The 25,839-nt window shown below is 42.8% G+C and overlaps 1 protein-coding gene across 6 annotated transcripts in view; it reads left to right on the top strand.

Annotated features, from left to right (window-relative positions):
* LOC126295227 (neprilysin-2-like) overlaps positions 1–25,839 on the top strand; it is a 229,318-nt gene that overhangs the window by 54,262 nt on the left and 149,217 nt on the right. For all 6 annotated transcript variants that reach the window (XM_049987572.1, XM_049987574.1, XM_049987573.1 and 3 more), the window contains one exon: positions 24,178–24,311. In XM_049987572.1, coding sequence (XP_049843529.1) covers positions 24,178–24,311 — 134 coding nt within the window. The remainder of the gene's footprint in view (positions 1–24,177; positions 24,312–25,839) is intronic.

Here is a 25,839-nt window from a genome sequence, read left to right as displayed (position 1 = left end):
TGTAGGCAGTATCTACCTTCCCCCTAGTGAGATAAGCCTCTACATCCTTACATTTGTCCTCTAGCCATCCCTGCTTAGCCATTTTGCACTTCCTGTCGATCTCATTTTTGAGACGTTTGTATTCCTGTTTGCCTGCTTCATTTACTGCATTTGATATTTTCTCCTTTCATCAATTAAATTCAATATTTCTTCTGTTAGCCAAGGACTTCTACTAGCCCTCGTCTTTTTACCTACTTGATCGTCTGTTGCCTTCACTACTTCATCCCTCAAAGCTACCCATTCTTCTTCTACTGTATTTCTTTCCCCAATTCCTGTCAATTGTTCCCTTATACTCTCCCTGAAACTCTGAACAACCTCTGGTTCTTTCAGTTTATCCAGGTCCCATCTCATCAAATTCCCACCTTTTTGCAGTTTCTTCAGTTTTAATCTACTGGTTATAACCAATAGATTGTGGTCAGAGTCCACATCTGCCTGAATATTTTACCCAAGAGGACGCCATCATCATTTAATCATACAGTAAAGCTGCATGCCCTCGGGAATAATTACAGCTGTAGTTTCCCCTTGCTTTCAGCCGTTTGCAGTACCAACACAGCAAGGTCGTTTTGGTTATTTTTACAAGGCCAGATCAGTCAACCATTTAGACTGTTGCCCCTGCAACTACTGAAAAGGCTGCTGCCCCTCTTCAGGAGCAACACGTTTGTCTGGCCTCTCAACATACACCCCTCCATTGTGGTTGCACCTACGGTACGGCCGGCCATCTGAATCGGTGAGGCACGCAAGCCTCCCCACCAACGGCAAGGTCCATGGTTCATGGGGGGGGGGGGGGGTCTAATTACGTATTGGATGCGAAAATCCTGTTTCCATTTCAAATACAAATTCTTAGTTATCGATGTTGTATGAAAGACTGTTCATAAAAGGTGTTTAAATTAAGAAAACACAACCATTTAATTTATAATTTTAATTTTTAACTTAAAAGTGAAAACCCAAACCCTCTTTATTTGCTGCAGCGATCAGCTCTGAAATGTATTGTGCTACCCTCAACAAACTGAAAAAGAAAAGATTTCTGCGTGTTCGTTGTCACAAAAATGCAAACGAACTTCTCTTTCTCCGGGACAACGCAAGACCTCACACGCGTATGTGCACCTGAGACAAGATCACAAAATTTCACTGGAGTGTTCTTTCTCATCTCCACAATACAGCCCGGATATCGCACCTTGCAATTTCTATCCGACGCAATGAAATCTGGGAAATCCCTTTCCAGGATGAATCGGACTACACATTACTTTCCTACACATACATCTTCTGTATTGATCACGAGGAAAAAAAATCGAGGCATTATAGTGAATACTGAGGCTTACACGCAATATACAGAAGAACGGGAAAAAATTGAGCATGTGCTACATGACGATCAGCTGGCCTTTTAAAAAGGTACAGGCATGAGAGAGGCAATTCTGACGTTGCGGTTGATAATGGAAGGAAAACTAAAGAAAAATCAAGACTCGTTCATAGGATTCGTCGACTTGGAAAAGAAGGTCGCCAAGGTTAAATGCCGCAACATGTTCGAAATTCTAAGAAAAATAGGGGTGTGCTATAAGGAGAGACGGGTAATTTACAATATGTTCAAGAGCAAAGAGGGAATAATAAAAGTGGACGACCAAGATAGAACTGTTCGGATTAAAAAGGGTGTAAGAGAGCGATGTACTCATTCGCTCCTACAGTTCAATCTGTACATTGAAGAAGCAATGATGGAAATAATAGAAAGGTTCAGGAGTGGAATTAAAATTCAAGGTGAAAGGATATCAATGACACGATTCGCTGATGACATTGCCATCCTGAGTTAAAGTGAAGAAGTTACAGTGTATTTAACATACTAACTCATATGTCAAATAATCTGAATTTTGAACCAGTTTCATATACGGGAGTTCGGTTCGTTAAAGACTCGGGACTTCTCCAGTATACACTCCTTACTGTGGCGGTTGCCAGAACCACCACCAGCTGGCATTCAGTCTCGCCGCAGCCGGTGGTCGTAACGTTCGTGCTACATTGATTGGATGTCAGAGAGACAGGTTCAACTCTGAGGGCTTCGAACCCACGACTTTTAGGTTAGTGCTTTTTCAAACAGGAGGCCGCAGGGGGGTAAATCAATTTTGATGGCCTCTGTTTGGCAAAGCTAGTTCTTATTTCTACTTTTTTGTGGCTTTTCCTCGTTTTTCGTCCTTTTTTCGGGGTTCCGTGCCTCAGTCTGTAAAAATGGAACACTTACAGGATCGCTTTTGTGTCCGCCTACCTTTCAGTGTCTCTGTCTGTCTGTCCGACTGTTAAGAAGGCTTTTTCTGAGGATCGGGTTACGTATCAAGTTAAAATTTATGTCACGTATTAAAATCTAGGGTCCTTGTCAGTCTGTCATTCAGCCAAAAAAATACGGCATTTATTTCTTATGTTTCGAAAGTAGAAAACTCGCTCATCAAAAGCCTGGATACTTCCCATTGACCTAGAATCATGAAATTTGGAGAGAAGCAAGGTTTCGCATTGCAAGTAAAGTAAACAATCTGAAACTTGTTAAACTTCAATTATATCACATACAAAAATCTTTTGCTAGTTGAAAATACATTGCATTCATCATAACAAACGAAACTTACTGAATGCAAAGTGTAGTCATGTTTTAAAATATATATATAGGGTGGTCCATTGATAGTGACTGGGCCAAATACCTCACGAAATAAGCGTCAAACGAAAAGACTACAAAGAACGAAACTTGTATAGCTTGAAGGGCGAAACCAGATGGCGCTATGTCTGGCCCGCTAGATGGCGCTGCCATAGGTCAATCCGATATCAACTGCGTTTTTTAAAATAGGAACCCCCATTTTTTATTACATATTCGTGTAGTATGTAAAGAACCATGAATGTTTTAGTTGGACCATTTTTTCGGTTTGTGATAGATGGCGCTGTAATAGTCACAAACGTATAAGTACGTGATATCACGTAACATTCCGCCAGTGCGGACGGTATTTGCTTCGTGATACATTACCCGTGTTAAAATGGATCGTTTACCAGTTGCGGAAAAGGTCGATATCGTGTTGATGTATGGCTATTGTGATCAAAATGCCCAACGGGCGTGTGCTATGTGTGCTGCTCGGTATCCTGGACGACATCATCCAAGTGTCCGGACCGTTCGCCGGATAGTTACGTTATTTAAGGAAACAGGAAGTGTTCAGCCACATGTGAAACGTCAACCACGACCTGCAACAAATGATGATGACCAAGTAGGTGTTTCAGCTGCTGTCGCGGCTAATCCGCACATCAGTAGCAGACAAATTGCGCGATAATCGGGAATCTGGAAAACGTCGGTGTGGAGAATGCTACATCAACATCGATTGCACCCGTACAATATTCCCAAGCACCAGGAATTGCATGGCGACGACTTTGAACGTCGTGTACAGTTCTGCCACTGGGCACGAGAGAAATTACGGCACGATGACAGATTTTTTGCACGCCTTCTATTTAGCGACGAAGCGTCATTCACCGACAGCGGTAACGTAAACCGGCATAATATGCAGTATTGGGCAACGGAAAATGCACGATGGCTGCGACAAGTGGAACATCAGCGACCTTGGCGGATTAATGTATGGTGAGGCATTATGGGAGGAAGGATAATTGGCCCCCATTTTCTCGATGGCAGTCTAAATCGTAAAATCGGATTCTTAAGAAAGGCGTTTATAGGAAAGGCTGAATGGAGGAGGAGGAGAGGAAGAGCAATGATCTAACATTTATGGTGGTGTCTGTTTGTTCTATATCGTGTCTCCCTACCACTTTCGCGCAACGACGCTCTGAGCGTGTTTTTTAGGGAATTGACTAGTTTGAACCTGGGACCTGTTGCTGGTAAGGAGACGCCAGACCACACATGACATGTAGAATTCAGAAGAGTTCAGTGACACTAGCAATGATATAACCAAATACTTAATGATCTCAGCGTCAGCTCCACTGCACTGTAAAAGAATCTTAATACTAACTAAATTTAGTGCAAGGGGTTCAAGGCTTTCCTATCTTTAGTTAGCTGGTAAAATAACGTCAAAAAAAGCAGTTAAGTTTACCATTGGAAATTTTATTCTATTCACAAAACATTGTTTATAAGTTGCACAGTGGCTGATGTGGCTTCTCAATAACTGTATAACAGAAAAATCATCGCATTTCAGGTTTTTACTTCAAGTGGCAAATGTGAACACCATGAGCTTTAATTGACGATCGACACTAGTATTACGCAAAAAGGGGGTGTAACAGATGAGACTTCTGCAGTTCTGAGTGATGCCTTTGCGCTGTTATACGGCATCGCGTGCATTCATTACCTTGTCGGTGTTTAGGCAGCGTCAGGGCGGCAGCGGGCAGCACAGCTCCGCTCACCTCGCCATCTCGGAAGCAACTTCTCCTTACAACCATTTACCGAAGTTGGTTTAAAAAAAACTATCTGGCTGTGTTTTCACCTGACCAATCAGGGACTCAATGTTAACCTTAAGCTCCGCCTACAAAAATTCTGTCTATCCAATGAGAAACGTTATACTTTTCGTGGTGGGGCAATGTTTTTAAAGTTTGCAACGTAACAGAGACGCTAAAAAGTCTCACGCTAAAACCTGCAGCTGGTGTGGTCCTTTTAACGTTATCGTAAGATCTATACTGTTCTTCTGGAGGGCTCTATCTTTTAACATGGATTGTGGGGTGGTCCTTGACGTACCTGAGACGCGAAAAAGTCTCACGCTAAAACGTGCGGGTGGTAGTCGTACAGGTAAGCTGGCGGCGTGGGTGTCCAGTCCGACCCTTATCGTAGGGCCTTCTAGCTTAACACGGTTCTGCTCTCGGCTCCTGTTCTCGTTTCTCCCCTCGGAACTGCGTCGGTCTCACGGTGGGAAGGTATGACATGCATTTAGGCATTCTTGTATTAGTCTGTGGTATTCCATTTGCTCACTCGTTACTCGTATTACTTTGGTTAATTTAATATCACGATTTATTCGGAGCTATGTGACATACTACTGGATTTGCTTATCATGTCAGGGTTTTCATGGAAGGTGTTGGATCTGCCTGACACCTTACAATGAGAAGGTGGCTTAAGATATGCAGGAGGACATCAGAGCACTGGGAATCAGTGACTGGAGTAGGAAAGCAGTGGGCAGAGACGATTGGGGACAGGTGACAAAGTAGGCGAAGCTTGTAGAAGGACTGTAGTGCCGAACAAAGAGAGAGAGAAATTTCATACGTCTATAGCGCCATCTAGCTTTAAGGATGACCATCCCTTTTAGGTCTTAGCGTCAGCAAAACTGAGCCGCAATGCTGCCTGCCACGAGCTTTCCCAGCGTCTTCGCAGGCCCAAGGTAGTGAACAAGCGCGAAGGTCGAACTGCAGGAGGCAATTACTCACAGCGACTTCCAGAAAACGCGACGTCATGCTAGGCCAGGCAAGCCAGTACGGTGGGTAACTAACTGCTTGTCATGTCCGTTCTCGTGACTTGGTTGGCACCTCTTCCTCTCGTGCCTGGCACACAACAATTGACCAGTTGCGAGTACGAATCGTCTCTGAGGATTCTGCACAAACTGAATTATGTACATACCCAGGGTGTTACAAAAAGGCACGGCCAAACTTTTAGGAAACACTCCTCACACACAAATAAAGAAAAGATGTTATGTGGACATGTGTCCGGAAACGCTTCACTTTCCATCTTAGAGCTCATTTTAATTTCGTCAGTATGTACTGTACTTCCTCGATTCACCGCCAGTTGGCCCAATTGAAGGAAGGTAATGTTGACTTCGGTGCTTGTGTTGACATGCGACTCATTGCTCTACAGTACTAGCATCAAGCACATCAGTATGTAGCATCAACAGGTTAGTGTTCATCATGAACGTGGTTTTGTAGTCAGTGCAATGTTTACAAATTCGGAGTTGGCAGATGCCCATTTGATGTACGGATTAGCACGGGGCAATAGCCGTGGCGCGGTACGTTTGTATCGAGACGGTTTCCAGAACGAAGGTGTCCCGACAGGAAGACGTTCGAAGCAATTGATCGGCGTCTTAGGGAGCACGGAACATTCCAGCCTGTGACTCGCGACTGGGGAAGACCTAGAACGACGAGGCACCTTCAATGGACGAGTCAATTCTTCGTGTAGTTGACGATAACCCTAATGTCAGCGTCATAGAAGTTGCTGCTGAACAAGGTAACGTTGGCCACGACACTATATGGAGAGTGCTACAGGAGAACCAGTTGTTTCCGTACCGTGTACAGCGTGTGCAGGCACTATCAGCAGCTGATTGGCCTCTACGGGTACACTTCTGCGAATGGTTTGATCCGACAATGTGTCAATCCTCATTTCAGGGCAAATGTTCTCTTTACGGATGAGGCTTCATTCCAACGTGATCAAATCGTAAATTTTCACAATCAATATGTGTGGGCTGACGAGAATCCGCACGCAATTGTGCAATCACGTCATCAACACAGATTTTCTGTGAACGTTTGGGTAGGCATTGTTGTTGGTGTCTCTATTGGGCCCCACGTTCTTCCACCTACGCTCAATGGAGCACGTTATCATGATTTCATACGGGATACTCTACCTGTCCTGCTAGAACATGTGCCTTTACAAGTACGACACAACATGTCGTTCGTGCACGATGGAGCTCCTGCACATTTCAGTCGAAGTGTTCGTACGCTTCTCAACAACAGATTCGGTGGCCTCCACCCTCTCCTGACCTCAACCCTCTTGACTTTCATTTATGGCGGCATTTCAAAACCCTTGTCTACGCAACCCCGGTACCAAATATACAGACTCTTCTTGCTCGTATTGTGGACCGCTGTGATACAATACACCATTCTCCAGGGCTGCATCAGCGCATCAGGGATTCCATGCCACGGAGGGTGGATGCGTGTATCCTCGCTAACGGAGGACAATTTGAACATTTCCTGTAACAAAGTGTTTGAAGTCACGCTGGTACGTTCTGTTGCTGTGTGTTTCCATTCCATGATTAATGTGATTTGAAGAGAAGTAATAAAATGAGCTCTAACATGGAAAGTAAGCGTTTCCGGACACATGTCCACATAACATACTTTCTTCCTTTATATGTGAGGAATGTTTCCGGATAGTTTGGCCGTACCTTTTTGTAACACCCTGTATTGTTCATTCGTCCCGGGTCTCGAAAACCTCAACGATTTCTGCGTGTTATCGATGTCGATACTGGCAAGAGGCTGGTCTCAGGATTCAAAGACCGTATCAAAATATCAACAATAATTCCTGACAAGCCTGCACATACTAGCAGAAACGAGGAGGGGTGGGTGATTCACGAAAATATGCAAATATGTTAACATGTTATTCTACAAGTAAAACTACATCTATACCTACATCTACATCCATACCCCGCAAGCCACCTGACGGTTTGTGGCGGAGGGTACCTTGAGTACCTCTATCGGTTCTCCCTTCTATTCCAGTCTCGTATTGTTCGTGGAAAGAAGGATTGTCGGTATGCTTCTGTGTGGGCTCTAATCTCTCTGATTTTATCCTCACGGTCTCTTCGTGAGATATACGTAGGAGGGAGCAATATACTGCTTGACTCTTCGCTGAAGGTATGTTCTCGAAACTTCAACAAAAGCCCCTACCGAGCTAATGAGCGTCTCTCCTGCAGAGTCTTCCACTGGAGTTTATCTATCATCTCCGTAACGCCTTCGCGATTACTAAATGATCGTGTAACGAAGCGCGCTGCTCTCCGTTGGATCTTCTCTATCTCTTCTATCAACCCCATCTGGTACGGACCCCACACTGCAGAGCAGTATTCAAGCAGTGGGCGGATAAGCGTACTGTAACCTACTTCCTTTGATTTCCTTAGGATTCTTCCAGTGAATCTCAGTCTGGCATCTGCTTTACCGACGATCAACTTTATATGATCATTCCATTTAAATCACTCCTAATGCGCACTCCCAGATAATTTACGGAATTAAGTGCTTCCAGTTGCTGACCTGCTATTTTGTAGCTAAATGATAAGCGATCTTTCTTTCAATGTATTCGCAGCACATTAAACTTGTCTACATTGAGATTCAATTGCAATTCCCTACACTATGCGCCAACTCGCTGCAGATTCTCCTGCAATTCAGTACAATTTTCCATTGTTACAACCTCTCGATACACCACAGCATCATCTGCAAAAAAACCTCAGTGAACTTCGGATGTTATCCACAAGGTCATTTATGTATATTGTGAGTAGCAACAGTCCTATGACACTCACCTGCGGCACACCTGAAATCGCTCTTACTGCGGAAGACTTCCCTCCATTGAGAATGACATGCTGCGTTCTGTTATCTAGGAAGTCCTCAATCCAATCACACAATTGGTCTGATAGTCCATATCCTCTTACTTTGTTCACTAAACGACTGTGGGGAACTGTATCGAAGTCAAGAAACACGGCATCTACCTGTGAACCCGTGTCTATGGCCCTCTGAGTCTCGTGGACGAATAGCACGAGCTGGGTTTCACACGACCGTCTTTTTCGAAATTCGTGCTGATTCCTACAGAGTAGATTTCTAGTCCCCAGAAAAGACATTATACTCGAGCATAATACGTGTTCCAAAATTCTACAACTGATCGACGTTAGAGATATAGGTCTATAGTTCTGCACACCTGTTCGACGTCCCTTCTTAAAAACGGGGATGACCTGTGCCCTTTTCCAATCCTTTGGAACGCTACGCTCTGCTAGAGACCTACGGTACACCGCTGCAAGAAAAAAGTTTATATAAACATATGTCCGCAAATCTTTAGTTACGGAGTTACGGCCAATAAAAGATTTTGTCTGAAATTTAGCAACTTCTCTAACATGTGGCCATCGCAAAACGATACGAGGTTACAATACACCACGATTTCCATTTATTTTGTTGTTACTGATCTGGTGAATTTATAAAACATGTCCCAAACGTGTATCTCCAGAACATCCAGAGAAGCAAAGAAGTAATTTCGTAAAATTATTACTTTATTAACTATTAGGCCTAATTTGTTTTTTTGAAATTCCAGACAACTGCACAAAGTTTTCAACAGAAATTGTAGAGAATTTTATTTGGAAAAATGATGCTAAGAACATTAACTGAAACTGTATGAATGTGTCAGATAATCTGCCTTTATTAATACCACAGCACACGTGAATTAATGTAGAACCGGACAAAACAAAGCTCAGTGTTAAGGAAGTTGTACAGTGTACATACAATTTCACGATACACTCACAATAAATGTTCCAAAATGTCTCCACCGAGTTCAACGGTGCAATATGGATCGGAGCACAATGAGACTTAACATCTATGGTCATCATTCCCCTAGAACTTAGAGCTACTTGAACCTAACTAACCTAAGGACATCACACAACACCCAGTCATCACGAGGCAGAGAAAATCCCTGACCCTGCCAGGAATCGAACCCGGGAACCCGGGCGTGGGAAGCGATAACGCTACCGCACGATCACGAGCTGCGGACCGAGTTCAATGCATTTAACTGAACAGATTTTGTCGCTCGTTTCAGTTTCACAATTCGTAATGGAAAGTTAACAAATTTACCTCTATAATAATCTTTGTTTCTCTGGATGTTCTGGAAAACTACTGCAGATACACATTTGGGACATGTTTTATTAGATTCACCAGACCAATAATAACAAAATAAATGGAAATCGTGCTTTACTTTAACATCCTACAGTTGTGCCAAGGCTTCATATTGGCCAATTTGCTAAATTTTAGGCAAAATATTTTACTAGCCGTAACTAAACATTTGCGAACCTAAGTTTATTATGAACCTTTCTCTTTAGTTTTATTGATAAAACAACATATTAAAATATTTCCATATCTTCGTGAATAACGAGATATGTACAGGGTGGTCCATTGATCGTGACCCTGATGTAGGCTTTCTGTGATTTCCCCAAATCGCTTCACGCAAATGCCAGAATGATGTTTCCTTTGAAAAGGCATGGCCGACTTCCTTCGCCATCGTTCCCCAATACGACGTGACCAATGACCTCGCTGTTTACTCCTCTCCCCCAAACCAACCCGCCGGCCACGGTGGTCTCGCGGTTCTAGGCGCGCAGTCCGGAACCGTGCGACTGCTACGGTCGCAGGTTCGAATCCTGCCTCGGGCATGGGTGTGTGTGATGTCCTTAGGTTAGTTAGGTTTAAGTAGTTCTGAGTTCTAGGGGACTGATGACTACAGCAGTTGAGTCCCATAGTGCCCAGAGCCATTTGAACCCAAACCAACCAACATTTTATCGAAGTAACCGCTTCTAGAGACCGTTCTACGGTAAAGTGTCTTACTGCCTACACATTGGCAACGGGTTACATTTTCTCATTCCGAGGGCCAGCTGCCACTTTCTGCAACAGGCGTGCATCCTCATGGGGTCTCCTCGCATTTCGCTACATAAATCCGTAAGACTACGAGGGAGTGGAGATCTCTTCTGAACAGCACGATGCAATGCATCCCCAGATATACTCAATAATGTTCGTATCTAGGAAGTTTGGTGGCCGGCGGAGGTGTTTAAACTCGGAAGACCTTTTCTGGATTCACTCTGTAGCAATTCTGTGGTGTGTCGCATTGTCCTGCTGGAATTGGCCACGTCCGTCGGAACGCATAATGGACATGAATGAATGCAGCTGATCAGGCAGGATGCTTACGTAGATGTAGTCTAAGTCGTATGTAGACGTATCAGGGGTCGCACATCACTCCAACCGCACATGCCCCACACCATTACAGAGCCTCCACCAGCTTGAACAGTCCTGTGCTGACGTGTAGGTTCCATGGGCTCATGAGGTTGTCTCCATACATCTACACGTCCATCCGCTCGCGCAACATGAAATGAGACTCGTCCGACCACGCAACATGTTTCCAGTCTACAATGTCTGTGTCGACGCGTCCAGGCGAGGCGAAAGATTTGCGTTGTGCAGTCATCGGCTCCGAAAGCCCACACAGATGATCTTTCGTTGAGCGGTTCCCACGCTGACACTTGTGTGTCCAGCACTGAAATCTGCAGCAGTCTGCGGAAAGGTCAGACTTCTGACACGTTGAACGAGACTCTTCTGTCGTCGTTGGTCCGGTTCGTGCAGGATCTTTTCCCGGCCGCAGCGATGTCGACGTTTTACCCGACTCCTGATACTCACGGTACACTCATGAAATGGTCGTACGGGAAAATCCCCAATTCATCGCTACCTCTGAGGTGCTGTGTCCCCATTGCTCGTGCTCCGACTGTAGGACCACGTCCAAAGCCACTTAAATGTTGACATTCTGCCATTGTTGCAGCAGTGACTGATGTAACAACTGCGCCAGAAACTTGTTCTCTCATACAGGCGTTGCCGACCCCAGCGCCGTATTCTGCCTGTTTACATATCTCTGTATTTGTATACGTATGTCTGTACCAGTTTCTTTGGCGCTTCAGTGTACAATCCACCGTAATCAATAGAGTGCTTATTCGGTTCTCATCATGTGTAACCCATACTCAGCGCTCTACTGCCAGTATTATTAATTGTGAAAGTAACTGACTCTGTTACGCTTTCAGGATTCTATCGCTGAACCGATTCCGATGATATTTAGTGTGGAGATAAACACTGAGGAATACCATAGACCACTGTAGGAAGTTGTAGCCTTCTGAGTATTATTGTTGTTCTTGTTGTTGTGGTCTTCAGTCCGGAGACTGGTTTGATGCAGCTCTCCATGCTACTCTAACCTTTGCGAGCTTCTTCATCTCCCAGTACCTACTGCAACCTACATCCTTGTGAATCTTCATCTCTTGGCCTCCCTCTACGATTTTTACCCTCCAATGCTAAATTTGTGATCCCTCGATGTCTCAGAACATGTCCTACCAACCGGTCCCTTCTTTTTGTCAAGTTGTGCCACAAACTCCTCTTCTCCCCAATCCTATTCAATACCACCTCATTAGTTATGTAATCTACCCATCTAATCTTCAGCATTCTTCTGTAGCACCACATTTCGAAAGCTTCTATTCTCTTCTTGTCCAAACTATTTATCGTCCATGTTTCACTTCCATACATGGCTACACTCCATACAAATACTTTCAGAAATGACTTCCTGACAATTAATCTATACTCGATGTTAACAAATTTCTCTTCTTCAGAAACGCTTTCCTAGCCATTGCCAGTCTACATTTTATATCCTCTCTATTTCGACCATTTTAAGTTATTTTGCTCCCCAAATAGCAAAACTTCTTTACTACTTTAAGTGTCTCATTTCCTAATCTAATTCCCTCAGCATCACCCGACTTAATTCGACTAAATTCATTATCCTCGTTTTGCTTTTCTTGATGTTCATCTTATACCCTCCTTTCAAGACACTGTCCATTCCATTGAACTGTTCTTCCAAGTCCTTTGCTGTCTCTGACAGAATTACAATGTCATCGGCGAACCTCAAATTTTTATTTCTTCTCCATGGATTTTAATACCTACTCCGAGTTTTTCTTTTGTCTCTTTCAATGCTTGCTCAATATACAGATTGAATAACATCGGGGATAGGCTACAACGCTGTCTCACTCCCTTCCAACCACTGATTCCCTTTCATGTCCCTCGACTCTTATAACTGCCATCTGGTTTCTCTACAAATTGTAAATAGCCTTTCGCTCCCTGTATTTTACCCCTAAAACCTTCAGAATTTGAAAGAGTGTATTCCAGTCAACATTGTCAAAAGCTTTCTCTAAGTCTACAAATGCTAGAAACGTAGGTTAGCCTTTCCTTAATCTAGCTTCTAAGATAAGTCGTAGGGTCAGTATTGCCTCACGTTTTCCAAAATTTCTACGGAATTCAAACTGATGTTCCCCAAGGTCAGCTTCTACCAGTTTTTCCATTCGTCTGTAGAGAATACGCGTTAGTATTTTGCATCCGTGACTTATTAGACTGATTGTTCGGTACTTTTCACATCTGTCAGCACCTGATTTCTTTGGGATCGGAATTACAATATTCTACCTGAAGTCTGAGGATATTTCGCGTGTCTCATTTCATGTGATAATGAAAAAACTAGACACTCATCTTTTCGTGTTTCCCACGCTATTCTCGTCGTAAAATCATAGCTGAATGGTTGAAAATCTAGATGGTTATGATTCCAAGCTCGGATGCAAAGAGGCTTAGGTTTTATTGTGCTATATTCAAAAGTTTTGTAGATGCGCTTCTCAAACCATTCTTGGAGATTAAACCTTTCAAAGTTAGCACAATTGTGATGTTAAACAAAATAATCAGCACTCCGAATTTAAGTTACACTTCCTTTTAACTGCTTTTATTGCAATATGACGCGACACACAAAACATCACTTCACAATACAAAACATACTTGAAAACATCTTCCTCACTGTTAAAGTTCACATTTTATAAGCTGACGACAATATTCGTATTTTCAACATAACGTCCACGACTTGACCTCTTCAAGGTCCGACTCTCTAACAAGTTAACAACTAACTAACAATCGCTTACGCGGCCAAAAATCAGAGTTACAAGTACGTCAAAGATCATAGTGACAAAAGAAAGAACACACACAAGAATAATATCATTGCAATATAAACATATCGATGTTCAAAATGGTTCAACCGGCTATGAGTACTATGGGACTCGACATCTGTGGTCATCAGTCCCCTAGAACTTAGAACTACTTAAACCTAACTAACCTAAGGACATCACACACATCCATGCCTGAGGCAGGATTCGAACCTGCGACCGTAGCGGTCACGCGGTTCCAGACTGACGCGCCTAGAACCGCACGGCCACACCGGCCGGCAAACATATCGATGTATCACAAATGAAGTGAAATCTGAATGTTGTCTCAGAAATATGTCAACTACTTTGCAGAAACACAGTAGAATGTTGCTGGTATGGAGAGGTTCAGGTCAGGTGGGTAATGGTTGCGTAATTCAAGTACCATTACAAAGAGAAACACCCTAGCGCCAGCCGCCAAGGCTCACATTGCGCAAACGAAAGCACGAAGGTAACGTACGAGAAATTAGGTCTCCTACGGGGCACACAGACAGTCGTTTTTTACTCACTCTGCTTGCGAGTGGAACAGGGGAGAGAATCACCAGTAGTGGTACAGCGTACCCTCCGCCACGCACCGTACGGGGACGTGTGTAGTGTCTGTGCAGATGTAGATATTCCGTACTGGGTGTACGGAAGACACTATGATAGCAAAGTGCACTGTACTGTCGATTAATGTGACCACCGCGTATGTTTGACGTCAACGTGCTGTCAGATTGACAGACAGCGATTGGCAGCAGTAGCAGTGGAGCGTACACAACGCGCGTCGGGGGACGATATTTAATTTACTGAACTTATATTATATGTATCGATTTTTTAAGACAAGAGAGAGAGAGAAAAAAAAAAAGAATTAACATGGCTCTCTTGTCACAGCCAGTAGGCATCAACTCTCTGACAGGGTGTTTCAAAAATGACCGGTATATTTGAAACGGCAATAAAAACTAAACGAGCAGCGATAGAAATACACCGTTTGTTGCAATATGCTTGGGACAACAGTACATTTTCAGGCGGACAAACTTTCGAAATTACAGTAGTTACAATTTTCAACAACAGATGGCGCTGCGGTCTGGGAAAGTCTATAGTACTATATTTTCCACATATCCACCATGCGTAGCAATAATATGGCGTAGTTTCTGAATGAAATTACCCGAAACCTTTGACAACGTGTCTGGCGGAATGGCTTCACATGCAGATGAGATGTACTGCTTCAGCTGTTCAATTGTTACTGGATTCTGGCGGTACACCTGGTCTTTCAAGTGTCCCCACAGAAAGAAGTCACAGGGGTTCATGTCTGGCGAGTAGGGAGGCCAATCCACGCCGCCTCCTGTATGTTTCGGATAGCCCAAAGCAATCACACGATCATCGAAATATTCATTCAGGAAATTAAAGACGTCGCCCGTGCGATGTATTTCTATCGCTGCTCGTATGGTTTGTATTGCCGTTTCAAATATACCGGTCATTTTTGAAACACCCTGTATGTCATTCGTTGGCTCCACAGTTAGCCGTATTGATACTTATTTGCAGAAAAGAGACGCAGAATTAATAAGTCGCTCTCATTTGTGAATTATCTGCAATTTTTTTCCTAGAATTTCACGTAAGTGTCATTCATATCGTAATGTATATGTTGAAATGAATATATGTTTTATTTAATCGTATGCTTTTCTCTGTTTTAGTAGTTTTAGTCATACCATATGGTATACGTTACATTGCCTTGACGAACTTTCGGGTAATTGAACATGTATCAATAATTACAGATTTCTGTAGTTGTATATATAACTTTGGATGTAGCTGTATTGCGTTGATGTACTGGTGGATATTGCGTGCTATGACTCCCGTAGTTGATAGTATAATTGGTATAATGTCAACTTTATCCTGATGCCACATGTCCTTGACTTCCTCAGTCAGTTGGATGTATTTTTCCATTTTTTTTCTCCTGTTTTCTTCTGTATATTTTATGTATTGGGTATGGATATTTCGATTAGTTGTGTTAATTTTTTCTTTCTATTGGTGAGTATGATGTCAGGTTTGCTATGTGGTTTTGTTTATCTGTTATAATAGTTCTGTTCCAGTATAATTTGTATTCATCATTCTCCAGAACATTTTGTGGTGCATACTTGTATCTTGGAACGTGTTGTTTTATTAGTTTATGTTGTATGGCAAATTGTTGATGTATTATTTTGCTACATCGTCATGTCTTCTGGGGTATTCTGTATTTGCTAGTATTGTACATCCGCTTGTGATGTGATCTACTGTTTCTATTTGTTGTTTGCAACGTCTGCATTTATCTTTTGTGGTATTGAAATCAATAATATGCTTTGTGTAATATCTGGTGTTTATTGTTTGATCCTGTATTGCAATCATAAATCCTTCTGTCTCACTGTATATATTGCCTTTTCTTAGCCATGTGTTGGATGCGTCTTGATCGATGTGTGGCTGTGTTACATGATATGGGTGCTTGCCATGTAGTGTTTTCTTTTTCCAATTTACTTTATTCGTATCTGTTGATGTTATGTGATCTAAAGGGTTGTAGAAGTGGTTATTAAATTGCAGTGGTGTAGCAGATGTATTTATATGAGTGATTGCTTTGTGTATTTTGCTAGTTTCTGCTCGTTCTATAAACAATTTTCTTAAATTGTCTACCTGTCCATAATGTAGGTTTTTTATGTCGATAAATCCCCTTCCTCCTTCCTTTCTGCTTAATGTGAATCTTTCTGTTGCTGAATGTATGTGATGTATTTTATATTTGTGGCATTGTGATCCTGTAAGTGTATTGAGTGCTTCTAGGTCTTTGTTACTCCATTTCACTACTCCAAATGAGTAGGTCAATATTGGAATAGCATAAGTATTTATAGCTTTTGTCTTGTTTCTTGCTGTCAATTCTCTTTTCAGTATTTTTGTTAGTCTTTGCCTATATTTTTCTTTTAGTTATTCTTTAATATTTGTATTATCTATTCCTATTTTTTGTCTGTATCCTATATATTTATAGGCATCTGTTTTTTCCATCGCTTCTATGCAGTCGCTGTGGCTATCCAATATGTAATCTTCTTGTTTAGTCTGTTTTCCCTTGACTATGCTATTTTTCTTACATTTGTCTGTTACAAAAGCCATATTTATATCATTGCTAAATACTTGTGTTATCTGTAGTAATTGGTTGAGTTAATGTTTTGTTGCTGCCAGTAGTTTTAGATCATCCATGTATAGCAAATGTGTGATTTATTATTATTATTATTATTATTATTATTATTATTATTATTATTATTATTATTATTACAATTTATTATTATTATTTTATTTTATTTTTATTTGTTAAAGTATCCACGGCTCAAAGGAAAGTGGTTACAATAATGTCTGAGGCTCATAGTCGCACCTCTGTAAAAGGTTAGGAATTCTTACAACAGCCTGACAGTACATTGACTCAGAAATGGAATTTGTTCTCAACAGCATTGATCAGTTTAAAAATGATTATAATACCAAAAGAAAAAATTGAGTTACACTATCCTCTACTTAACCTATCTTTGGCACAGAATGGGGCAAAATATGCTGGTGTAGAGCTTTTCGAAAAGTTACCAGATGAAAGAAAATGTGTGACAACAGCAGCAGTAACAGTTTTAAAAATAAATTGAAATCATATCTCCTTGACAACTCCTTCTATACCATAGATGAATTCTTGAATAGGATTAAATAATTCTATACGTATAATATATGCATTTTGTGCCATTTAACGGAGTAGGATAAGTAATAAAAACTTTAAGCTTTTTCTTTTCTTAAAAAAAAATTTCGTTCATGTGTGATGCACTTGACACGTCCCAGATCATAATGGTTAGCGTGAGACTGATCAGTGGAACATGTGACTAACTAACTACAGGGTGTCCAGAAAAGGGCTCCCTGATTTCACAATGAAATATCTCGAAAACAAAGATCGATAGAGGAATGCAGTAAACATTATGTTTGTTGTGAAAGCTGTAAGAAGTTTATACATCAGTTTGGAAAAATAGTTACAAAAGCTGCTAACAGATGGCGCTGTACGTTGTACAGCTCATATCAGAAAACGTAAGTGAGATAATCGTATGAATACAATCTTCGCAAAAAATTACATCACAATGTTTTCAAAATGTTCACCATTGGCACTACAGAGGTGGCGCAAACGAAGAATGAAATTCGCCATCACATTTCGTAGTGCCTCAACCGAAATGGATTCACATGCCACAGAGATCGCCGATTCAGGCTCGTCCAGCGTGGCGGGATGCTTCGGGTAGAGCGTGTCTTTCACTGTGCCCCTCAAAAAAAGTCACAGGGAGTCAAATCCGGCGAATATGGAGGCCAATCCATGCCTGCACCATTCAATGTGGGATATTCCAAAGCAATGACTCGATTCCCGAAGTACTCCTCAAGAAAGCGAAACACTTGTTCGGTCCGATGTGGTCGGGCTCCATCTTGCATAAACCATTCAGTACCTGGTCGATCCTCTAACGCTTGCTGTGTGGCGACAAATTGTTACAAAATTGCAACGTAACGTGCACCAGTGACCGTTTCTCGAATGAAAAAAGGGCCAATAATGCCTCTGCTGCATACTGCATCCCACACACTAACTTTAGGAGAATGCAGGGGTTTCGCTTCACACCAATATGGCTTTTCGGATCCCCAAAATCGCCAGTTCACGTATCCATTCAGGTGGAAGTGTGCTTCATCTGTAAACCAGATGCAGCCAACATCAAATCCTTCACCATCAATCGTTGTGAGCATCTGATTAGCAAAGGCAACCCTCTGTTGCACAGCTCGTACGGGTATGGCCTGATGCGTTTGAATTTTGAATGGAAACACGTGTAGGCTCTTTCTCAGTATTTTCTGCGTGCTGGAACGCTTCAAACCAGTCTCAGATGCAATTCTACGTACGGATGACATTGGATTTCGCTGAATAATTCCAGAAACTGTGGCGATATTTTCAGGCGTAACTGCGATTTGCTTGCGGCCAACATGCCCCACTAGATCATCAGTTACGCTGCCTGTTCGTTGAAATTTTGCGAAGAGCGAACGAATGGTTTCCGCACCGGGTCCTTTTGGAACATTAAATCGTGCTTGAAAACTTCGCCTTGTTGCCGTAGGACTCTCTTCTAACCTGTGGTACTCCAGCACCAGAAAAACGCGCTGTTCAATGGAGTACATGGTTTTAATCTCTTCCTTCGATACGCTAACCTCCTTTCACGTTTCAGTAGTGGAACTGATCGCTCTGGGCTTCGGATCACTATTTATACTAGGCATTACGTATGGCGATTACAGCGCCATCTGTTAGCGGCTTTTGTAACTGTTATTTCAAACAGCTGTATAAACATCTTACAGCTTTCACAATAAACATACCGTTTACTGCATTCCTCTATCGATCTTTGTTTTCGAGATATTTAATTTTGAAATCAGGGAGTCCTTTTCTGGATACCCTGTAACTAGCCCCTAGGTTGATCTGAGCGATGATTTGTTGCCAGTGGCACGCCTGTGAGCCCGTAGCTACACACCTAGGCAGTCCTCACTCACGCCTCCCACCTTGCTGCACTACAGCTACGTCGGCACCTGTTTTGCACAGCGCCATCCCACCAGACACGTTATTCTTTAACCACGGTCGTACGCAAACCGTTTACAGACTCAGCCGTTTCGGAAATGCTTCAACCCTCGGCTCGAAAGCCAGCGGTCGCGACGTTTTGCACGTCAGATAAACCACTGTTTCCCCACTGCGACAAAGGCTGCACTGCACTTCTGTTGAATAGAATTGGGCAGAAGAGGAGTTTGTGGCACAACTTGACTGGAAGAAGGGATCGGTTGGTAGGACATGTTCTGAGGCATCAAGGGATCACCAATTTAGTACTGGAGGGCAACATGGAGGGCAAAAATCGTAGAGGGAGACCAAGACATGAATACACTACGCAGATTCAGAAGGATGTAGGCTGCAGTAGGTACTGGGAGATGAAGAAGCTTGCACAGGATAGAGTAGCATGGAGAGCTGCATCAAACCAGTCTCTGGACTGAAGACCATAACAACATGGCATCAGAGAGTAAAAATATGCAAAGTACATCTACATCTACATGGTTACTCTGCAATTCACACTTATGTGCCTGGCAGAGGGTTTATCGAACCTTTTTCATACTAGTTCTCTACCATTCCACTCTCGAATGGCGATTGGAAAAGAGTCTTTCCACTCTCTACTGGCTCGTGGGAAAAAGGAACGCCTAAATCCGTTCGAGCTCTAATTTCTCCTATTTTATTAGGATGATCATTTCTCCCTACATAGGTGGGTGTCAACAAAATATTTATGCATTCGGAAGAGATAGTTGCTGATTGAAATTTCGTAAATAGATCTCGCCACAAAGAAAACCGCCTTTGTTTCAGTGACTGCCACCCCAACTCGCCTATTATATCAGTGACACTCTCACCCCTATTGCACAATAACACGAAACGAGCTGTACTTCTTTGAACTTTTTCGATGTCCTCCGTCAATCCTACCTGGTAAGGGTCCCATACTGCGCAGCAATATTCCAACAGAGGGCGGACAAGTGTAGTGTAGGCTGTGTCTTTAGTGGCTTTTGTTCCATCTCGTAACTGTTCTGCCAACAAAGCGCAGTCTTTGTTTCTTCTTCCCCACAGTATTATCTACGAAGTCTTTCCAATTTAAGTTGCTCGTAATTGTAATTCCTAGGTATTTAGTCGAATTGACAGTCCTTAGATTTGTGCCATTTATCGTATACCCAAAAGTTATCGGCTTTCTTTTAGTACCCTCGCTCTTCTTTTCGTTTAGCGCTAATTGCCGCTTTGCGCAACATACAGAAATTCCGTCTAGATCATTTCGTAATTGAAATGGATTGTCTGATGATTTTACTAGACGGTGAATTACAGTGTCGTCTAAGGGGGCTGCTCAGATTATCACCTACATCATTTATATAAATCAGGAACAGCAGAGGGCTTATGACACTACCTTGCGCAACGCAAGATTTCACTTCTACTCGATGATTTACCGTCTGTCACTACGAACTGGAACCACACTGAGAGGAAATCACGAATCCAGTCACACAACTGAGACGATACTCCATATCCAAGCAATTTGATTAACAGTCGCATTTGAGGAACGGTATCAAAAGCCTTGTGGAAACCTAGGAATATGGAATCGATCTGAGATGCCTCGTCGACAGCACTCATTAGATCATGGGAATAAAGAACTAGCTTTGTTGCACAAGAACGATATTTTCTGAATCCGTTTTGGTTATGTATCAATAAGTCATTTTCTTCAATGTGATTCATAATTTTCGAGTGCAGTATGTACTCCAAAGCCCTACAGCAAATTGAGGTCAGTGATATAGGTCTGTAATTCAATGGGTTACTCCCATTTGCTTTCTTGAATATTGGTGTGATCTGTGCTGCTTTCCAGTCTTGAGGAACAGACCTTTCGTCAAGTGAGCGGTTGTATATGATTGCTAAGAAAGGCGCTATCGTGTATCCATGCCCTGAAAAGAACCTGACTGGTATACCATCTGGACCGGAAGACTTGCCTTTCTTAAATGATTTGAGTGGTTTCGCAGTAACTGAGATATCTACTTTGGTGTCACTCATGCTAACAGCTGTTCTGGTTTCGCATTCTGGTATATTTACTTCGTCTTCTTCCGTGAAGGAGTTACGGAAAACTGTATTTAGTAACTCCGCTTTAGAGGCACCATCATCGGTAACATTTCCATCGCTATCGTGCTGTGATGGTAATGCCTGTATTTTGCTTCTGGTGTACTTTACATACGGCCAGAAGCTCTTTGGGTTTTATACCGTATTTTTGAGACAATATTTCATTTAATTGCCGGCCACAGTGGCCTAGCGGTTCTAGGTGCTTCAGTCCGGCACCGCGTGACTGCTACGGTCTCAGGTTCGAATACTGCGTCGCGCATGAATGTGTTGCTTAGGCTCAATTAGTTCTACACTACTGGCCATTAAAATTGTTACACCACGAAAATGACGTACTACAGCCGCGAAATTTAACCGACAGGAAGAGGATGCTGTGATATGCAAATGTTTAGGTTTTCAGAGCATTCACACAAGGTTGGTGCCGGTGGCGACACATACAACGTGCTGACATGAGGAAAGTTTCCAACCGATTTCTCATACACAAACACCAGTTGACCGGCGTTGTCTGGTGAAACGTTGTTGTGATGTCTCGTGTAAGGAGCAGAAATGCGTACCATCACGTTTCCGACCTTGATGAAGGGCGGATTGTAGCCTATCGCCATTGCGGTTTATCGTACAGCGACATTGTTGACCGCGTTGGTCGAGATTGTTAGTAGAATATGGAATCGGGGGGTTCAGGAGGGTAATACGGAACGCCGTGCTGGATCCCAACGGCCTCGTATCACTAGCAGTCGAGATGACAGGCATCTTATCCGCACGGCTGTAACGGACCGTGCAGCCACGTCTTGATCCCTGAGTCAACAGATGGGGACGTTTGCAAGACAACAACCATCTGCACGAACAGTTGGACGACGTTTGCAGCAGCATGGACTGTAAGCTCGTAGACCGTGGCTGCGGTTACCCTTGACGCTGCATCACAGACAGGAGCGCCTGCGATGGTGTACTCGATGACGAACAGGGGTGCACGAATGGCAAAACGTCGTTTTTTCGGATGAATCCAGCTTCTTTTTACAGCATCACGATGGTCGAATCCGTGTTTGGCGAAATCGCGATGAACGCACATTGAAAGCGTGTATTCGTTATCGCCATATCGGCGTGATGGTATGGGTTGCCATTGGTTATAGGTCTGGGTCACCTCTTGTTCGCATTGACGGCACTTTGAACAGTGGACGTATCATTTCATATGTGTTACGACCCGTGGCTCTACCCTTAATCCAATCCCTGAGAAACCCTATATTTCAGCAGGATAATGCACGACCGCATGTTGCACGTCATGTACGGGCCTTTCTGTATACAGAAAATGTTCGACTGCTGCCCTGGCCAGCACATTCTCCAGATCTCTCACCAAATGAAAACGTCTGGTCAATGGTGGCCGAGCAACTGGCTCGTCACAATATGCCAGTCACTACTCTTGATGAACTGTGGTATCGTGTTGAAGCTGCATGGGCAGCTGTACTTGTACAGGTGCATGGGCAGCTGTACCTGTACACGCCATCTGAGCTCTGTTTGACTCAATGCCCAGGCGTATCAAGGCCGTTAATACAGCCAGAGTTGGTTGTTCTGGGTACTGATTTCTTAGGATCTATGCACCCAAATTGCATGTAAATTCTAGTATATCGTATTTGTCCAATGGATACCCGTTTATCATCTGCATTTGTTCTTGGTGTAGCAATTTTAATGACCAGTAGTGTAAGTTCTATTGGACTGTTGATCTCAGATGTTAAGTCCCATAGTCCACCGATCCATTTGAACCATTTCCTTTATTTCATAGAAATAAATATTAGCACAGGATCTTCGTTTGACAATTTACTCATATGCCTAGTATGAACACGCATATGTTTGCCAATAAAGAAATTTGTAGACATGTCAGTGTCTGTAGCATCCCAGGACCGGTTTATTGTCATTTCCATTGCCATTTACCAGCCGTTTTCAATTAGTGACAGATGTGGAGAATGTGCTGGTCAGGGCAGCAGTCGAACATTTTGTGTAAAGATGAAAGGGAAGCAGTGGTTGAGAAGGGAGTAAGACAGGGTTGTAGCCTCTCCCCGATGGTATTCAATCTGTATATTGAGCAAGCAGTAAAGGAAACAAAAGAATAATTTGGAGTAGGTATTAAAATCCATGGAGAAGAAATAAAAATTTTGAGGTTCACTGGTGACATTGTAATTCTCTCAGAGACAGCAAAGGTCTTGGAAGAGCAGTTGAATGGAATGGACAGTGTCTTGAAAGGAGGATATAAGATGAACATCAACAAAAGCAAAACGAGGATAATGGAATGTAGTCGAATTAAGTCGGGTGATGCTGAGGCAATTACATTAGGAAATGAGACACTTAAAGTAGTAAAGGAGTTTTGCTATTTGGGGAGCAAAATAATTGATGATGGTCGAAGTAGAGAGGATATAAAATGTATACTGGCAATGGCAAGGAAAGCGTTTCTGAAGAAGAGAAATTTGTTAACATCGAGTATAGATTTAAGTGTCAGGAAGTCGTTTCTGGAAGTATTTGTATGGAGCGTAGCCATGTATGGAAGTGAAAAATGGACGATAACTAGATTGGACAAGAAGAGAATAGAAGCTTTCGAAATGTGGTGCTACAGAAGAATGCTGAAGATTAGATGGGTAGAGCGTATAACTAATGAGGAGATATTGAATAGGATTGGGCAGAAGAAGGGATCGATTGGTAGGACATGTTCTGAGGCATCAAGGGATCACCAATTTAGTATTGGAAGGCAGCGTGGAGGGTAAAAATCGGAGACCAAGAGATGAATACACTAAGCAGATTCAGAAGGATGTAGGTTGCAGTAGGTACTGGGAGATGAAGAAGCTTGCACAGGATAGAGTAGCATGGAGAGCTGCATCAAACCAGCCTCAGGACTGAAGACCACAAGAACAGCAATGGTAAACTAATTGGAACTGTCATGTCGTGCTGCAGTCTGACCAGATCCCTTTGCTCTCCTCTCCTCTCCTTTACTCTCCTCTCCTCTCCTCTCCTCTCCTCTCCTGTCTGGTGTTTCAGGAAGCCCACGTGGTGGCGCCTCCGCACCGCCATGGAGCGCGGGCTAACGCTGCTGGCGACAGTGGCGCTCCTAGCGGCCATCGCGCTCGTCGTCTCGCTGGGCGCGCTCCTCGCCAGGTGGCAGCACCAGTCAGGTATGGCCGCCAGTACCAAAACCACCCACGCCGCAGCCCAGATCTCGCACCTTACAAGGAACGATACACTCCACAGTAAGCTGTGCATGGATTATGCGGAGGTTATTTATGCTGCAGGACGTCTAGCTCTTGAGTTGCACTGTGCGAGTGTACAGGCACTCCCAGTAAGCTGCAGGTTATGTTGAAAAATAGGTTTTTTCTATTAATTAATTAAGCCAAACAAGCAATAAACCTCCTAATTCAGGCAATAGCAAAGGTGTTTGTACCATTCTCACTAACCACTTTTTCGCAATAAAGAACAGCGGTAATTGTTTATTTCCTGTTGTACTTCGACGAAACGCCAGTATTTCATTGTCATACCAACAGTGTTTGTTGGTATTTTGCGTCTGATTGTAAATTTCTCCTCAAATCATATTGAATGATCAGTTGCGTTAGCGTAATGGTTAAAGTGTTTGGCTGCTGGTCGAAAGGTTCTGAGTTCACATCTTGTTCTGTGCTTAATATTTTCTTTTTTAAAAAACAATTTCGAAGTGTCTTACTTCATGAATTTTATTCGTTTGAATGTAACTTTTTGGAATTTCTAGTGGCAACTGAAATCAACCATACGGAAAGTATACATTATGGACTTTTACCTCTGTAAACTCTTCAAAATTTCGTACAGTGGTTTACTACATTTAATGCTGCACAATAACTGCGTTGAACATCGAAACAAAATTAAGTCATTAATAGGGGGGAGGTATCAGTCAAGAAGATGTTTAAAAATCAAATTTTTGGGCCAAATAGTTTTGTGAAATCGAATGGTAAAGCGTGTGAAAGCAGTCGGAACACCATGTGTCTGCACATTCGAGCAGTGCAGTGATGACAAAATCGCGCACAGCGCGGTTTGCTGGAACACGTCTCTGTAGCAGCGAAAGGGTTAATGCGGCCGTGGTGGCTTTACTTCATAGACTGCGCGTTCCCCCCTAAACGTAAGTTTGCTTGGCGCGTGCAACTGGCAACGCAGCAATCTCCCGCGTCTGGGCGGGCATACGCGAACCGCGCCAAGATAAAAAATTGAACTAGTAGCAAAACACCAAAAACGCTCTCGTTCGTGTATTATGCTGCTGAGGAAGAGCCTTGTGTGTGTGTGTGTGTGTGTGTGTGACTAATTGTTATGCAACGAATGCGTGAAACAATCAAAACTTGAAAGGCATCTATCGACTAATCCTGAATGTGTAGCAAATTCAAAAATAAAGGGGAAAAATCTATGACTAAATCCGTTATGGAAAAAGTCTCCAAAACAGAAAATACTTAACACCAGAGTTTCTTATGAGCTACCTTTGTTACTTGCAAAGGTGTCAACTCACATCCTGGCAGAAGAACGTATTGTAGGAAATGTAACAAGTAATACATTGTTTGATGGAAACCCAACACAAAAAATAAGTGAGATTCCGTTATCAAATACAACTGTGAAGTGGGGAATTTAGGGAATGTCAGGAAACGTGAAAAAAAACGGTCATTACTTCTTTGAAACAATGTGAACATATTA

This window comes from Schistocerca gregaria, chromosome 11, assembly GCF_023897955.1.
Source record: "Schistocerca gregaria isolate iqSchGreg1 chromosome 11, iqSchGreg1.2, whole genome shotgun sequence".
NCBI lineage: Eukaryota > Metazoa > Arthropoda > Insecta > Orthoptera > Acrididae > Schistocerca > Schistocerca gregaria.
Note: the sequence above shows the minus strand (reverse complement) of the source record. Positions and strands in the feature narration are given on the sequence as shown.